The sequence below is a fragment of the Cryphonectria parasitica genome (assembly GCF_011745365.1).
Source record: "Cryphonectria parasitica EP155 unplaced genomic scaffold M406scaffold_1, whole genome shotgun sequence".
NCBI lineage: Eukaryota > Fungi > Ascomycota > Sordariomycetes > Diaporthales > Cryphonectriaceae > Cryphonectria > Cryphonectria parasitica.
Genome location: NW_024468909.1, coordinates 4359297 through 4376769, shown reverse-complemented (window position 1 = coordinate 4376769; position 17473 = coordinate 4359297). Strand labels below are relative to the sequence as shown.

Below are 17473 nucleotides of genomic sequence, written 5' to 3'. Positions count from 1 at the left end.
TTGTCGCGTGATCATGAGACGTTCAACAGCGGCTCAAAGAGGCCTGATTGTGGACCAAGAGGCGGGGCAAGACAGCATCGAGGTTCCGGGCTGGACTTATCTGATGGCGAAGACAATTATCTTATCAGATCATCATGGGGGTTCATCCAAAGTGGATATATTCGGATCATGCCACTCTACTGTCTTGGTTCATCCAATCGGTCTCGTTTCGGCCGCCCAGGGTCCTCTTCAGGTCTTTTGAATATAAGTGAAGCGAACCCAGGGCAGCTCGGATCCGACTATTGACTTTGACTTTGACTTCTTGGCTATCACAGGTCCCCGCTGCCTCAAGAGCCAAAGCCTTGAAAGACATTGCTCTAGAGGCCCCGGGGAGGAATACTTACTATAGTACTATGTAATTGCCAATTCTGTTACGTCGAAAGCAGACGAATGCGACCTTCATGACAGCCAAACAGCTGAGACCTCTTTGCCCCTTTGGGAATTGGTGGATACAAAATGCGTGGCAATAGTCCCGCTCGCTCCTTGGCTCCGATGGCTTGATTCCAATTCATCGCCGGGTTCCGACCACGGGCTTTCTTGATTCCGCGCCCAACCATCATTTAGAGAAGTTTGCTCATGGATGAGCCTCTAGGAACCGGGATATCACTGGTATGTTACTTCTTCTGTGGAGCAAGGTGAAGACCACCAAGCCAACCACTTACTCCGTTGTGCGAGAGGCCGTTTCTCCCCGTGCTCCGAGCCCTTTATAAATACTGTCGCCTTTCTGCCTCTTTGGACAGCTCCTCCCCTCTTTTACTTTCTTATGCTCGAATGTTGTCGAGGATAATTCTGCAGTCACCCTCGACTATAATTGCCTTACTATCTCAAGATCCTTGCCAGAAAGGTATCTCATATACACGATGGTCACTCTTCGATGGATAGTCGGCGTGGCTGCTGCTGCCTCTGCTGCGTCAGCGAGTGTGTTTGATTTTATAATGCCGTCTGGTGTTCTTGAGCGGAATGATCTCACACTTCTGAAGCGCGAAAATCTCTCAGTCGGCTCTCCGCTCTACAACTGCCATGACAATTGCGGTACGTCTTTCCTCCCTCAGACAACAGTGTGACCCCCCCCCCCCCCACCGAGTTGATTACCCATTGTTGTTTCTGGGTTTGGATTCTCATCTACAAGATAGGTATGGCGATCGAGGAGATCCAGAACTGCGGCAGCATTTGCAATGATACGACGTTTATCACGGACTATAACAACTGCCTGCAATGCTCCGGCTCGGATAATGAGGATATCTGGCAATGGTACGGGCCAGAGTTGAACACCAGCGCAGCAGCTTGTGGCTTCTCCGTCACACCTCTGAATGGTACACAGGACAGCGTCGGTACCGCCATCACGGCTAGCAACACCACTGCGGCCTGTACCGCTGCTCAGGAGGCCAGCAGCTCGGCCTCGGCCACCAGTTCCTCTACTTCTGCATCGAGCACTAGCTCCTCTGTGAGTCAAAAATCCTCAACAAGGCTAAAGACAGGCTTGAGCTGACCTCGTACTACTTGTTATAGTCTAATGCTGCTCCAACTGCTGTTGCGAATTTCGCAGCTTATGGAGCCGTTGTTGTTGTAGCTCTATATGGTATGGGAATTTGAGTGGTCATTATAATGCAATTGATTACTGGAAGAGCCATAATATACCCATCGTCAGGGTAACAGATGCAGGAATTGTGTATTCTGATGATTGTATTATAGTACATTGAGCTTTTACTCTTGAGTTGCCTTGTCTCCTAGTCTGTCTAATCAATATTCTCGACTCTGATTTGTGGATTGCTGAAAGAGGCGTCAACGTTGGCGGTGCCCCTACCAGCGATAGCTTCTTCATCTTGATGGACGCCTTTCTTGTGTCTTTTGAACAATGAGCCTGCGCGGTGTAGTGTTTGAGAAAGCAACCGAAAAAGAATGACCACGGGATGTCCAACGAAGGTGGCAATTCGTTCAAACAGTTCGTCAGGGAAGAGTCGAATGGCCACTGCCCAGGGTATAGAGATGAAGGACAGCACAAGGCATATCGCCCACTGAGGGCCCGTGATCCCGCCGGAAACAATCGAAAAGGCTTCGCCGCCTACAAAGATGATAGTGATCTGCAGACCCACCATCAGGCAGTTGATGATGATGAAGAAATGATTTCTCTGCAGGCCTTCGAAGATGTTGAATTTGTTGTCTAGCCGCCGGTTGTTGAATTCGTTGAAAATTTGCATCCACACGAACGTGTTGAATACAATCGTACGCAGCTCCGCCTCACTATAGCTCGGGAAGATCTTACTGCCAGCAAAGTACAGCACGAACGTGACGGCTAGTTGAAAGATGCTTTGGCCGGTAATCATTTTCCACATATTTGTCGTGATCAGAGGCGCATGCTTAGGCTGCGGCGGTCGCTCCAGAATTTTCTCCGTTGGCGGGTCGGTGGCAAGCGCAAGGGCGGCGAAGGTGTCCTGGATTTTTTGATTCAGTAACCTGAAAAACATCACATCGTCATTCTGCATAGAAGTTCTCACCATGATCAAATTCACCCAGAGAAGCTGGACGGCTGTTAGTACCGACTGCATTTCTGGATCGGAAACCGCGGAGACAAATGCAAGGAGGACAGCGGTAATGTTGACAGTGATTTGGAACTAGAGGAAAGAAAAGTTAGAATAAAGAATTTTCAATTGGAAAAGGAAGGCAGACGACATGCCTGAAGGAACTTTTGCACAGCGTCGTTTACGGCACGCCCCCATTTCATGGCCGTAATGATCGACGTGAAGTTGTCGTCCATCTATTATTTCGTGTTAGCATCTGATTGCGGTGCCCAAACTCCCGTGCATTGAAAAACCGTTGAGGAGGAAATTGGATAAGATACCCAATGCCACTTACTAGTATGATTTCAGACGCCTCCTTTGCGACCTCTGTTCCAGAGATGCCCATAGAAAATCCCACATCAGCTGCTTTGAGTGCTGGAGCATCGTTGGTGCCATCGCCTGTAACAGCAACGGTTTCGCCGAGATGTTTGAGTCGAGCCACTAGTATCTTCTTGTCCTCAGGTGACGAGCGAGCAAGCACCCGCAGCTTTGGAATTGTGTAGTCCATCTCTTTATGGCTGAGTTCCCTGAATATGGGCCCTTCCACCACGATGCCTTCCTCATCGAGAATACCGCACTCTTCAGCAATAGCGCGGGCAGTTACAGCGTTGTCACCCGTTACCATTCTGATCGTTACACCCGCTTCCCGAGCTTGCTTGACCGACTCAGGAACGCCGGGCCGTACGGGATCCTGGATACCAACGACGCCGAGGAATACCATTTCGCGCAGGACGGATGAGAAAACAACCTGACCATCTTCGGCACTGGCGTTTGCCGGGGGCCATTCGTCATAGTCGCGATACACAAGAGCGATGGTGCGAAGAGACTGGCGTGCGTAGGCACCAATGGTAGTCGAGATAGCCTCCCTCTCGTGCTCGCTCATGGCACTGACGGACAGATCGTTGATACTTACCTTAGAGGAGCAATATTCTAGGAGTATCTCTGAAGCACCCTTTACCAGCAGCCGATGATGGCCATTGCCGAGGTTGATCACGGCACCCATGCACTTCTTTTTGCTGTCGAAAGGAAACATCTGCACCACAAACTCATTGGTACGAGCCTGTGCAAGAGACTGCATGCCGAGATGCTCCCGAGCCAGCTGGAGAAGTGCAGTTTCGGTTTTTGACCCGATAAAGGCGAACTGACCAGCGTCTTCACCTTCGAAAGCTGTTGAATTGATCGCCACAGACTGGACTATGACTTTCTTCGCCGGTGCAGACAGCTCAGACGCCCACTGCGAGATCGTCTTGCCCGAGCTCTCCGCTTTGGTGAAGCTTGATGAGTCGAAAGTGCCAGTAACGACGGCTAAAAGGTAAACGTCAAGTTAGCACACGTACGAAGCTGCTGAAGAAACAAGTCGGATACACAGAAATGACTTCGAGATAGGCTCGAGACTCCCAGTGGGAGTCATGACGTGTTCCGGAAAGAGATTGGGAGGGGGGACAACACATAGAAAAACCACGACTGCCGGCGTCCGAGAGTATCCTGTGAAAGCCTGTTTCTTGAATCAAGTTCTGGAGTTGACGTACTCATTTTGTTGGTTGTCAGAGTTCCGGTTTTATCAGAACATATAGTCGTAGCATTTCCCATGGTCTCGCATGCTCGGAGGACGCGTACGAGGTTGTTCTCTTTTAGCATTCGTGTAGTCGCGAAAGCCAAAGCCAAAGTCACAGCCAGAGGAAGACCTTCTGGGACCTTTAGCGCCAGTAACCGTCAGTAACAAGTCCTTCATTATGATCCAGGCTTCGAGGGGAGGGAGAGCGCGGGATCAGCTGTTTACGACGAAACTTACAGCAACAACAATGATTGTGATAGCGACAATGAGAATGTCCTGTTGATGATTAATTAGTAAGCTGTATGGCAAAATTTGGGTTTTCAACATGTGAGATCTCACCATAAAAGAGGAGGCCTTTGACGCGGCATCCCGTGTGTCGGAAGGCAGAGAGGCGAGGAATCGAATGAGCAGGATCATGAACAGGAGCAGAGCAGCACTTGCTCCGAGCTTTGCTATAGCCCCCGCCAGTTTCTCAAGCTTCTTCTGTAGCGGCGTTGCCTCCACTGGGGTCCGGACCGACATCATAATCTTGCCAAAACTGGAGTTGACACCGACTGAAGTGCACAGAAATGTACCCATTCCTTCCAGCACCTTGGCGCCCGATATGATGAATGGGTCCATATGGGTAGATCTGGCCTCTTTCTCAGATTCGAGGATTTTGTCGACTTGCTCGCCAGATGTCTTCTTTATAGCGTCAGATTCTCCTGTAGCCGAGGACTCGTCGCAACAGAGATCATGGCCTTGAATCAGTATGCCGTCCACTGGAATCAGATCGCCAGGCTCCAAGTGCACCATATCACCAGCCAAGACATCTCGAACGTTGATGAGGATAGTCTTGCCGCTGCGTACGACCTTGATTTCGCGATCGTCCTTCTTGGCATTAAGACGGGTAAATGCCCTTTCCTTCTGCCAGTCATTGATAGACCCAACACCGACCACAATGATGATAGCCACGCAGATGGCGACACCCTCGACCCAGTCCACTGGTGGCGGAGACCCAGCAGGGTGGTCGACGCCAAGTGTCTCGTACAGGCCCAGAGCCAGCGAGATAATGGCCGCCACGGTCAAGAGAATCAGGACTTTGTCATTGTATGCCTTCCACATAAGGAGCCACAAGGGCGTCGCCTTCTTTTCTGGAAGTACATTCTTGCCGTAGATTCTCTTTCGGTCAGTGTAGGGCTCACACCTGGGGTCTGCTGGAATTTCGGTCCCGCTGTCGTGTGCCTCATGCGCAGACTTGAAGCTAATTCTCTTTCGCGCGTTCGTCTCGTCGAGACTCAAGCCTGAATGAATGTCCGTTTGTAAGCCCCTCTCTAGCCCTTTGAGGCCACCAAGTGCCTTGTACACAGAGAGCGACTTTGGGTTGAGGAGTTTGTTCAGCAGCCCCGGGCTAAAGGCGAAAGGGTTATTTTCAGCCTGACACGCTGTCTCGTTTTCTGTGACAATCTCTTTCTCGGAGAGAAAATCTTGTGAAAACCTAGTGCTTCCCACACTGCTGTTATTTGGCGTCAAGAAGGGATTCGATAGCGTCGATTCTGCAGATGATGGCAACGTGAATTTGCTGGCCTCTGAGCCTTGACGGCTTCGAGTGTCGATTAAGAGGGCAGGTGGCGCAAGGTTGAACTTGGCGCTGTCTTTCATGATTTCTCTTTTCCTTGTCTAGCGTGCCGATATGGTTCGTATCTTAGGATGATAATTTGCAAGAGATAATTAATCATGCGGTGGATGTGCTCACACGGCCGATGGAATGTAGTTGTTCTGGATTCGAAAGAAAAAAACAAATAAGCACAAACTCGAGATGTGAGGGAAGATTCTCAAGAATGAGCTGGATCTACAAGATCATGTGAGAATATATATATATATACTGCGATAACTGAAAGGCTGTTGACAGGTAGACTTAGGAAAGCGTACTTCCTCAGGCGCGAGGCTGTGTACATGTTGCCTAGCCATGGCACTCACTGGCGTCTTGGTGCTTCATCATGAACTTGGCTTGGCTTGAATTAGGTTTTGTGTCAATGTAGAAGAACTTTTGTCTATTAGTTTTAGCTGGGCGTTGTGTTGCGCCATGCACGCAAAATTGATTGTGCCCAGGCATAGAGCGAGGCTGTGCAAGATCGACGTGGTCTACGCAGCGTAGCGCCACGCCTGCCGAGGCGCCAAAGAAGTCTTCCTGATTGCTGAACTTCCCCACCAATAGAATCAAGGGCTACTCAAAGCGTGCAGGTCACTCACCCTGGTGTATTGTAGGCGTTCTTTCGTGCGGGGAAATGCTTGGAATATTTTATTGCTCGAATTTTCTGCTATAGCGCGTATGGCAAAACTTGACATGATTCCAAGAGACGCAATACCGAAGTGCTCGAGCATAGCCACTAACCAGGCATAATCTGTTGCCCTTAGCTCGTGGCAAGACCGGTATTCGTATATTCAATGTTCTTGGCATACGACGTAGTGCGAATCATCAACCTTAAGTCCATTCAGCGTATCCATCCCCCATTCATCAAGTGCTGCGAACGACTGAGGAACACCTTGATCAGTTTTTGAGATTGACCCTGATTGATGAATAGTCACCTGAGGTACCTCTGCTTGATTTATTGCTTGGAGTACCATCTTTCTCAATGTCGATTTTGAACCAATGAAAATAAGATCGGGGGGGGGGGGGGTTGGAGGTATCCGAGGGGCTGCTGGCATTCCTCCTGGCCACCGCATTGCTGGGTCTCTGTAGGCTGGTCACTGGTTTTTTTGGGGCTCTGAACTTTCCAAATTAGCAATGAAGCAGTTGATTTCACCTGACAATTGAATCCTGTGGCATCCAAGGCCTTTCCATCTGATTGGACAGAGAAATAAGTATACAGTACTTTGTGAAAGCTTTGAGAAGTAGGATGATGAATGTGGACTGCGATAGAAAGTGATAGCTGGGCAACCACAAGTTGGACTCTTCCTTTACTTGCTGACATATGTTGAGTATGAATCCTACTTAGTAGCTCCAAAGTGGTCCCATACAACTTCAAAACTCTCTTGAGCTGGTAAATGGGTTGTGAACGTGGTCACCTTCGTGCCTATGGAGCTCGAGCCTATGAAGTGTTTCACCCTGCTTCACTGCTATAGTAACAAATGATCAGGATGATCTCATGGTCGATCAGCTGATCCATGTGAACGGCCAGGTTGGATTTTCTATATAATGGAGGCATCCAGCTTCCCAGAATTCCTAAGCTTTCATACCTCCACTCTCGACCAACACTCATCAACAAACATTGCAACACTCACCAACGAACAATCAATATGTCTCCCTTCACTTTCATCATCAGCATGATGTTGCTCATCGTCAGCTTCGGCCAGGCCCAGATCAGCACTGGTTATCTGGCTGAGCCCACCCTGCCTGCCTACATGTACATCAATTGTGATGACAACTTGACGCCTGACCCTGATGCCCTGATCTCCACCACGGCCAAGATGATGGATTGGTGCGGTTGTGAGAACCTGCTCAACCCAGCCGGTGCCAACTACTATGCTGGCAGTAAGTTTTCAAGAGAAAACATTTGCTCTCCAAATCTGCCCTCCCTCATATGCTAACAAAATTGTCCACCAGTGTCTGTCTTCGAGGATGACATCCCCAAGGCACCCCTCAGTCCTGCTCGTACCTGGGCTTGCAGGTAAGATTCCTCTTTGTCGTGTTATCTAAGCTCAACATCTAACATGCTTGATACAAACAGCGCGGGAATCGATACCCGCTGTGACACGGTTGAAGACTGGTACAACGCCTTGTCCAACGTATCCGCTCGTTGTGGCAACCACTCTGGCTACTTCTATGACGCCTCGCGTCAGATGGCCTGGGGATTCGATTCCTACTACAACATGAAGTTCTGCGAGGGCGTTGCCTGGGTTGGCATCTCCGCCGCTGCCAAGGATGAGAAACCGGAGTAGTCAAGACAACGTGTGGTCAAAGATCTATGTAGCCAGCACCAGAACGGCTAAAGGAATGAGTAAAGAGGTTTAGGGTCAACTGGCTTACTTGGCCGAAAGATCACTAACATCGCCAGCAACACTTTGTACGGCTTCCTTTCCTTCTAGTTCACGAACATACACCACAACCATAAAACACCCAGTGTATCCTTCAGAAAGGTCTACTCAAACAGTCAATTGCTGATTGGCCGCGAAATACAAGAACGTTCACCTAAATCAACGATGCTTATCTATCATTTGTGAATTGTGCCATGGCTTGATTGATCTGGTTCACCTTATAATAGGACGACGGCGGTTTGTGGCGTCCCTACGGCCAGCCAACCCTTCCAACTGCTCTGTTAGAGACTTTCTTCTGTACCTGGTGTAATGCTTACGAAATAAACTCGGTGCTCGCCCAAGGGTGCAGCGGATCCAGGCATCTTGTCTAAGTTTTTGCGCCGAAACCTGACCGTGATTGGTCTCCTAAAGGCCTATATGAAATCCACGATGACCACACGATATAGATAGCTTGTAGGTATCGTGAATACTTTATTCGAGACAATACTTCCAAGGTTGTTGGACCTGGGGCATGTCTCTTCAAAGTAGGCCGACAATGCTTGAGAGGCTACAGACTCAGCAACAACATACATTCTCAATTTCTGAGCTTGGACATTCTACGAAGTTACGTTGTTCAAGGCCAATACTATGGCCCGCCGGTCACATGAAAAGATAGGCTAGTGATATATGCTGATGCGTAATGGAATTTCTGGTTAATGAGCACTTCGAGGTATGAAACCTTTCTCTCTAGAATCTCATCCTATCTTCATGGCCATCTGGCAAGGGCTCTAGTGAATCCTTCTCTAACACAGTATTGCCACGGCATGCATTCACTTCTTCTTCCGAACCGGGCCACGAGACTCGGACATCTTGAAGCCATCTCCAATGTCGATGGGGGAGTCTTCGTCGCGCTTGTAGTAGCCTACTCCTCCCTGCACCCAACCAGGCCCCTTGCCGTCGACACAGCCAAAGTTGTAGCGGTAGTGCCGAACCGGCTCGCTATGCGCAAAATGTTGGTCAGTTTTAGGAGAAAAGTAAACGAGCAAGACGTATGTGAATGTGCAGCAAAATAAAGGCCATTACTCACTCGATAGCGCGGCAGTAGCAGTTCGTGTTGCACCAGTCCCAGCCGCTCCGTGCTACAGGCCGGGTTCGCGACCGGGCTTGCTTGATGATCTTGTTTCCACCGACGAGGCCGTCGCAGTCGAAGAGAGTGGCGCACTGCCGCTCAATGCCATCTTGCTGCCAGACGTCCCCATCTATGGCGGGGAACGGAGTCTTGCTGTTGGCCAGGCCGTCCTTGCACTTGAGGCCGTACTTGACAAGGACCTGGTCGAGGAAGGATCGCTTCTCCATGATGTTCAGGAAGACTTGGTCGGAATCAGTGTATTCAGAATCAGTGTGGTCGACAGTGTGGTTGGTAGTGTGGTTGACATGATCAGTGTTGTTGATGTGACCAGTGTTGTTGATCAGACCCACGATGTCATCTTGGACAAGACCAATGGCTGTGGTGAGAGGGCTGGCCAGGGTGGGGGACAGAAGGGTAAGAAAGCCCAACATGACCAGACCAATGAAATTAGTGATCTTCATCTTGGCTGGTGATGCGTGGGTGTCTGATCTGCCAAAAGCCATTAGTTGGATAGTTAGAGGACCAGCTAGGAGGGCTGCCTACCTAAGAAGTTGATCGTATCAAGTGATGCTGAGATGGGTCTTTGCTTGTTCGTCTCAGCACGTTCTGTGGATGTTGATGAGAAGAGAAAATGTAGGAATTTGGTGCGCTGAGTCGACAGATTTATATAGCATATGCCTGTCTGGCAGATAATTAGGGATAAGATAGGACTGGTATCGAGAGCTACAGCTTCAAGTAGAGATGTTGCAAAACTGTCACCTAGCGTCCTGTGAATGAATTCATTTACTGTAACATGTTTTGCTGAATTGTATTTACACGACTCTGCATACTACTCAGATTCTATTCACCAGGTTTTACTGGCTTGATCGCAAGGCTCTTCACCGGCTATACATCATGTCACTTAGTTGGAGAGACCATGCTCCTTTCATCGACTACTTGAAGGAATCTAGCTGTTCAGATGGAATATTAATCCCCTTTATTATAGATGGACTGCGATTTTTAGCCAAGCTTAAAGTAATAATTAGTGCCATATTCACTGCAGTATCAAAAGCTCTTATGATTATAAGAGATGTGATTATATTCCAGGAACTTGAGCACCTCTACCTTTACAAGGGGATTGTAACTCACACTTTCATCGGTGAACTATGGACTTCATAGCTTGTTGTGAAAAGCAGGATGGCAAACTATGCATAAATACTCGAAAGATAACAGCTCTTAGATGCCAAAAGGGGCTAGGGTCTAATCTAATGCGGCTTTTTTGAGCAATGAGCGAGATTTTACTCATCCCACCAAGCACTTGACCAATGTTGGAAAATAATATGTGCTATTATTTGAGAGAGTGTTGCAAGACTGTCTGCTAGTGAACATCTTTGAAGCTTTGGCACCTCTAGCTGATCATAACCACAGTGGTAATTGGAGAGACATCTCTTGGCGTTATCAGACCAATGATTCTCGATATTTGGAAACTTTGATCATATTAAGGAGCAAGGAGTAGATGTAGAGACCAGCCATGGCAAGACTCTTTATCCACATGGAGAATTATGTGGAACTTATTGGGGGCTACTGTACATGGTTGAGTTATATAATTATGGAAATTTTAGTTCACGGCCAGACAAACAAAAGCTGTTTGTAGCTCCTAGTGCTCATCATCTGTGTACCGTAATTTCAGAGCGAGCATCCATTAACTGTATTTGACAAGGTAAAATGGCCAAGCAAAGAAATGACAGTATCTGCACAGCAATTGGATGGTGACAGGTGTAATAGGCATTGTCCCTTGGTCAATTACCCTCTGTACCAAGTACTTAGTATGTATGTACAAGTAGAGATGTTAACTACTAGAATCACAGAGATTAACAATCCCAAATTGCTTGAAAGACCCATCACGTATCCACTAGACTTCATATCACTTTGGAAGATTATAACCCGTCTATTGGTCTGTACTATTCCATGCCCAAGGTTGAGAAGAGTAGAAGATGAGATGAAAGAGGCTATCCCTTCCAGTCCTGCTCGACTGACATGACAACTTCTCTTTCCTGTCCATGAAATGAACACTGAAGGATCAGATATGTCAAGATTTTGATGTTGTCTTCAAGCTGACTTTATCTCTCTGCTGCTTACCCCTGAGGATCTCCCCAAACCCCCACCTCTTTTCACTTGTGGTTCGAAAAGGCAAGAACAGAGGCTATACGTAGTGTTTAGTTATTATTTGGCACTCGCTCAGGGCTCAGTCTCTGCGTTGCCTCTTGGTGTACTACCGTCCCTGCCATATCGGATACCCGCGAGCAGTGCCTCCTCCATTTGGGCGAAGACATGAAGGAGTCTAGACGGTGATATTGGTTGGGAAGGTCACTGGTCCAGATGAAAAAGAAGGTCAGCCATCTCGCGGACAGTAATTACGAATATCTTGCCACCACTACCGCCGTCATAGAATGCACTTCGTAGCTGCAGAGAAGGGGAAAAGAAGGACCAAAAAAAACAACAAAAAACCCCACCATAAAACCACGAGAAAACCCCACCACGAAATATCATCGCACATGAGAGCTACTGCGCATCAAATGCATGCTAGAAATGGAACCGTAATCCAGTCGCGAGAAGATCGTCCGAGGTCAATGCCCGAGCAGCCAATTATCTGTTGGTTCGTGTTTCTCGATGCAGGCTTGTGGTGTGTGAGTGCAACCTGCATATGATACTTCAATAATGCGCCACCCAGCCAAAAGAAGATGTGGCCATCAATCTCATATGCGTCACTTCGCAGCATGCACACCCGTCGAACGGATAGTGGGGGGGGGGTGGTCAACAGAGGAATTTCCCCAATTGAACGTCATGTAATGGTGGGTAAGGTGTGCCTGGCTCTTAACTTTGTAACAGATGCTCAGTTGTCCACGCTCGCCTGACCGGCCGGATCCCAAATTGGCAGTCCTGTGTGTAGCGGTGCAGGATCGCGGAGCATTAGCAGAATAACATCTTGATAGTGGACTGGACTCGCCTAAGTGTGTGAACACCACACAAGTCTTCCTGACCGGTTGCCGGCGCATGCAGGTTGATGGGATGATGGTGTGAACAGGATTGAATAGTACACATGTTAAATATAGGGTCAGTCTCGTGCCGATCGCCCGTGGGAGAATGGGGAATTGACGTCGGGCGTTGGGGCATTACTCCCCCGAGTCCACCCATACCGTGTTCTACCTATCGCTCTTTATGTGTGCGAGTGTGTGTGGGTGTGGGTGTGTGTGTGTATGTACCTCGCCTGCCTCGTGCAGCATATGAAGGGAAAATGGGTGTGCAGACGTGGCTGGGCGGGTCGCCATACCATCACCAGGAACCACACCCACCCATGGTGTACCCCTCCTTGTCGGAAGCAGTATGGTAGGAGAACCAGGTGAAAACCAATTGACCATGGGCGGCGAGCAATGCCATCATAATGCGCCCGGCTCTAAATTGTTCACTGCACATTAGTGACATCGCTCGACTACACCCGCAGACCCTGTGGTGCCAGGGCTCGATAACGGCCAGTGCCAATGACGTACAGGAACCACAGAGGTCAACTAGTCCTCCTGCAGGCCGTTGCACAATGCCATAGTAAGTGCATACGGAGGCAGGGTTGCCCCAAATCTCGTGGGGAAGATGGTGTGGACATGGAGAATGTGGCGGGACAACCCACCATGCCATGCGTATGTATTGTAGACTTTCTTGTGCTCTCTCTCTCCTTCTCTTCCTCTCTCTGCCTCCGCCTAATACTGTAGTCGTTGAGTGACAGAACAGCTCTGAGAGAGTGAGAGTGAATGAAAGAAAGAAAAAGAGAGAGAGAGAGGAGGGAAATGGGTGACGCTATACCATTCGTCTGGTCTGCCACTACGATACAACGCTGAACGTTTAATCTGGGGCCATATACATGCGTTGGCCCTCTCCGAAACCTGGAAAGACCTTTTCTTTCTAGTCTGGCTACTCTTCCGCCCATGCAAGACGACAACGATCTTGGAAGTCTTCACAGAAACACTAGAATTTCTGTTGCCGTTTATCCTGCAACCTCAAGCGACGTTACGTTGCTGGCGTTGAAGATCGTCACCTCTGTGGGGAAATGGTTTTGTTCTTTTGTTTTTTCACTCATCCCGCCCGTCCCTACAATGCTTAAATCCGCCCGGCCGGGTCGAGCGTCACCTTGTTCGCGCCCCAGGGAAACACCAAGATCATTTTCTTTGGCAGGGCGAAAAGCCACCACTCCCCACTACCCTTCCCTCGTCGGCTATCGTCCCTGGAAATGGCACGGACTTACATACCACCATCACAGCAGGTTTTGGATGGGAATCCCGTCGACTGTGAAAGGCTACTTATTAGCGTGATGTGGCAGGCCCTCGCGATACCGAGGAGGCGGCGGCGCCATTTGCGTTGTTTAGGCTCTGCAGCTTTCTGAAAGATCACTAGACACCCATGTAAAAGGTCCAAGGGTCCTTTCTGTAGACCGTTTACGCCGTTGGACATGGGTCATGGCCAATGGGAATAAATTCTTAAAATGCCGTGGCAAATCGGCGCCTGGCTGGTAGGAAAAGCGGCCGTCACCGCCTTGTGCCATCCATGTACTACAGCCCGGCTCAAGTTACCAGATGGCTGGGTGCGAGAATGGACCAAGCACTAACATACCATAGTACATATTGTGGAAGTCATCTTGCTCAGATGTCTCAGGCTCTCTCTCTGAGTGTACACGAAAGAAGGCAAAGCCGGAACACAAGACGGACTCATTGCACGCGTGACGAGCAGGCTAGGATTTCATAATATTGTCCGAGCGCACGCGCGAAGAATTTCTAGACCAAGGTACTAAGGCACAGAAGCAGTTTGGCGTCCCAGAGGCTACGAAGATCGCCCCAAAAAGACATGGCTGGCCGTCACCCCCTGCGGAGAGGCGAAGACGAAATACAACAGGCGGGCTAGCGATCCAGCCGGGCTTTTCTTCTCCCGCAGACACGGATATCGGGACCGCACTATCTTTCCGTACACACAAAGCCCTACTGCTGTACCGTGGCAGAGGGAGAAAAGAAACCCTGCTCCCTGGGAAACCTCCATAAGGTTGGCAAATCACAGCCGCCGGAAAGTAAGACCCGTGAATTCAGTACACAGGGATCTGTAGAGTGCCCAGGCGGCTCTGCGCTGCTGACACCTTCGTTTTCGGGCAAGAGATGGTCGCTGCTTGCGCCAGCCTCCTGCGCGGGTGTTCAGGTATGCCGGGTGAATCCTTGAGGATCACGCTGCTTGGTCAGTCTTGCAAAAGCAATCGGGTCTTATTGGATTCTGTTCTTGGCGCTGCGAAATGCAAGACACACGGCGGTACCAGCCTCGTAGACAGACAGACCGCTACAATGTAGCGGCAAGGGAGGGTCGTCGGGAAGATGAACAAATGTATATACATTGCATATTTATGTAGGTATGCATGAGTATTGGTTAAATCGCCGGCTACAGGTACCTTGTAGAAACGTCCATATCTCAAGTGACCCCACGACGAGTCTTTGGAAGCCTGGCGTCGGTAGTCGCAGCTACTGCAGCCGGATGGGACGGATAGGGCCCATGAATATGCCAAGCCAGTCAAAAAGAAGTGGCATAATCTCTGCAGTGAGCTGTCATATCCTTGGTTCAAAAGTGCTGTTCAGCCAAGTCGATCCTAGTCGTCACCTGATGTGACATCCTTGAAGAGCCGGTAACGGCTATACTCTTTTCCCGCCCAGTTGTCTTGTGTCATCACTGACAAATGGGACAGGGTGGATGGTTCTCTATAGTACTATGGTAATAGGTGATTCTCCGTCGCACAGGAACGGCAACGACGGCCTGTCTGCGACAGCTTGGGGGATCGTCACTTTGTGGCCCTTGACCTGCGTTCTCAGACTTCTGACATTGCTGTGCAGCCGCTGGGCAGTTAGTACGGTCGTGGTTTTCCATGAACATGGGCCGTGGAGAGAGTCGTTATGCCTTCGCGCAGACGCACTCTAAAATGACGACAGGTCTAATCCCGAACACGAGCCTTGCTTGCGAAGATATCCCAGCCTTGCGCGCGTCGTAGGCTCAATTCACCCCTTGCTCTGGCGACAAGCCGTAATTTTAATTTGACACCATGTCGTAGGAGGGCGGGAAGTAGTACAATTAGGTTGGTTTCGAGAGAGATCCGGTGACCACAAATGTCAGCAGGTAATTAGCACTATGGTACGTACGTCCCCCCTGGATTCGGGAGACGACAGCAAATGTACAGTAGCAGCATCATGGCACTATGGTCAGGAAAAGTTCTGGGGAAGACAGGGAACAAGGTCTCTCGATACCCTGTTGCCCCAGATCGACCTGGAGGCCCGCAGGGATTCTCCATCTTGCCATCACACGATGCACCTTGCCTCGGGTTGGAGACGAGGCCGTTGGAGTCAATCCTAACAGGGACGTGGGGAAGGAAGGGGTGGAGAGAAGAGAGGGAAACGACGAGTGCGTGAAAGGGAACCTTAAAAAAAGAAACGAAAAGAAAGAAAGAAGGAAAAAGGAAAAGGAAGGAGGGTTGATGGACAAGTGTGATCATGCACTCGATTGGAGAAGGACTTGGGGAAGGAAGACGCCTCCAACGAGCATTGAATTGGGTTGGAATGGGACCCTGTGTTGCCCAACGTGGTGCCAAAGTACCCAAGGGGCGAGACAGCGCTAAGCTACAGCGGCGGTCTTCGGGCCCACCAGGATTCGCACAGCATCAAGATTTTTAGAGGGTATTGGACCAACCGTGCAGACAATTGATGGCATACCATTCGATGGCGAAAGATTTCAAGTGGGCTCTCCAAAGAGGAAAAAAAGTGATATATCGACAGAAGCCCACTTCCGTAGTAGGCCAACCGCATCCGAAACCGTACACAGTTGTATTCGCTGGAGGACAGAGCGCTGGCTCAGCATTGGGTCTTTGGAAGAAGACGAGGACGATCACCGCCAAATCACCGCTTTCATAGCCTGCCGTGCCTGCCTCCTTGGATAAGTTAAGCTGGCGAGATGGTGCAGCATAATTAATTACTCTGATGGTATGTTTGATGGGGTGTGTTGTCATCCGTAGGGACTCGATGTCTGGTCTCAGGGCCGAAGCTTGCCGCTAAACGAAGTGAGCCATGGGAATGGCTGGGGCCCTCTGGAGTACAAGCATTTACCTGTCTGTTCCAGACCCGTATTCTGGGACCTTTCATGTTTCCTCTGCAGCTGCCTGGAAGGATTGGTGAGTCGGATACATACTAAGTAGTTGGATGGACAAGCAGAATATGATGTTTGTCGATGCTGGGAGCACGCCGTTCTGGAATGAGTCAAGGCAGGTGGCGTATGCACAGACAAGAATAAATGCGCGGAGTGGCTTGCATACCGTCGTAAGACTACTGTGCCGTATAAGCGACGGAGTTTATGGTCTCATAGCAGCACACTGGACTGTCTCATTTTTTGGGGTTGCTTTTTTTTTTTTTTTTTTTTTTTCTCGAGTGGCATGGCACGGCACAGTATGCACGAGAAGTCGGTCTGCGGTGGTGGGTGGTTGGACGGCCCAGTCGCAGCCACACGAGCTCCCTGAGCCAGACATCTGGTAGCATTGAGAGATAGATGGGTGGATGGGTGGGATGGATGGGATGGATGGCTTGGGAGATTATTTGTTGTTCTGTGCAACCTCGTCTATCCACGATATCGCGCAGCTTAGCTGCAAAGGCACAAGACTGGCTTTGGCGAGCTCCCATGGATGAAGCTGTGCCCAGCGTTGCAGTGCTAGCCTCGGATGATTGTAGACCGCTGTAGAGCGCATTGTTGAGGGCTGCTGGGATGTTAACAGCTGACGGTCTGGAACGAGGCCACATTGATCCCAGTTGTTTTCCTCTCTCTCTCTCTCTCTTTTTCTGTGTGTGTGTGCGTGCCGCACACTTTGACATATACGTAACTAGCTGCCTCATCGAGCCGGTCAGGTAGGGTTTCGTGGAATGGCCTGATGACGACGGGACGACGAGGCCTGTGCAAGCCCGAGGCGAATGACACTTAAACGGTGAGAGGGGCGGTTGGTTGAAAAAAATGCTCGCTGTTTTCATGAGCACATTTCTGCTCTCATCATGTCGAATCTGCTCGCCAAAAAAAAAAAAAAAAACCCCCCCCGGATCCGACCCAGTATCAAATCTGACAAGCATTTTGTTGGATTCGTGTCACGAGGGAACGCCATTTCTCTGA

General features: G+C 49.6%; 4 protein-coding genes across 4 annotated transcripts; 2 read left to right on the top strand and 2 right to left on the bottom strand.

The window, feature by feature from the left end:
* Positions 1–899: 899 nt before the first annotated feature.
* M406DRAFT_326039 (uncharacterized protein) lies at positions 900–1609 on the top strand (the record flags this gene model as incomplete). Its single annotated transcript, XM_040920040.1, has 3 exons — positions 900–1071; positions 1173–1483; positions 1586–1609. 3 exons carry the CDS (start codon positions 900–902, stop codon positions 1607–1609), a joined length of 507 nt encoding a protein of 168 aa, XP_040781554.1.
* Positions 1610–1775: 166 nt separating this feature from the next.
* Positions 1776–5793, bottom strand: M406DRAFT_336241 (plasma membrane calcium-transporting ATPase 2; the record flags this gene model as incomplete). Its single annotated transcript, XM_040921125.1, has 9 exons — positions 1776–1884; positions 1930–2471; positions 2535–2651; positions 2732–2794; positions 2893–3902; positions 4127–4292; positions 4390–4428; positions 4492–5568; positions 5644–5793. The coding sequence occupies 9 exons, from the start codon at positions 5791–5793 to the stop codon at positions 1776–1778; spliced, it is 3273 nt and encodes a 1090-aa protein (XP_040781553.1).
* A 1638-nt stretch (positions 5794–7431) lies between these two features.
* M406DRAFT_66994 (uncharacterized protein) lies at positions 7432–8073 on the top strand (the record flags this gene model as incomplete). Its single annotated transcript, XM_040925029.1, has 3 exons — positions 7432–7666; positions 7739–7802; positions 7863–8073. 3 exons carry the CDS (start codon positions 7432–7434, stop codon positions 8071–8073), a joined length of 510 nt encoding a protein of 169 aa, XP_040781552.1.
* Positions 8074–8978: 905 nt separating this feature from the next.
* M406DRAFT_326036 (uncharacterized protein) lies at positions 8979–9738 on the bottom strand (the record flags this gene model as incomplete). Its single annotated transcript, XM_040920039.1, has 2 exons — positions 8979–9147; positions 9236–9738. 2 exons carry the CDS (start codon positions 9736–9738, stop codon positions 8979–8981), a joined length of 672 nt encoding a protein of 223 aa, XP_040781551.1.
* Positions 9739–17473: the final 7735 nt, after the last annotated feature.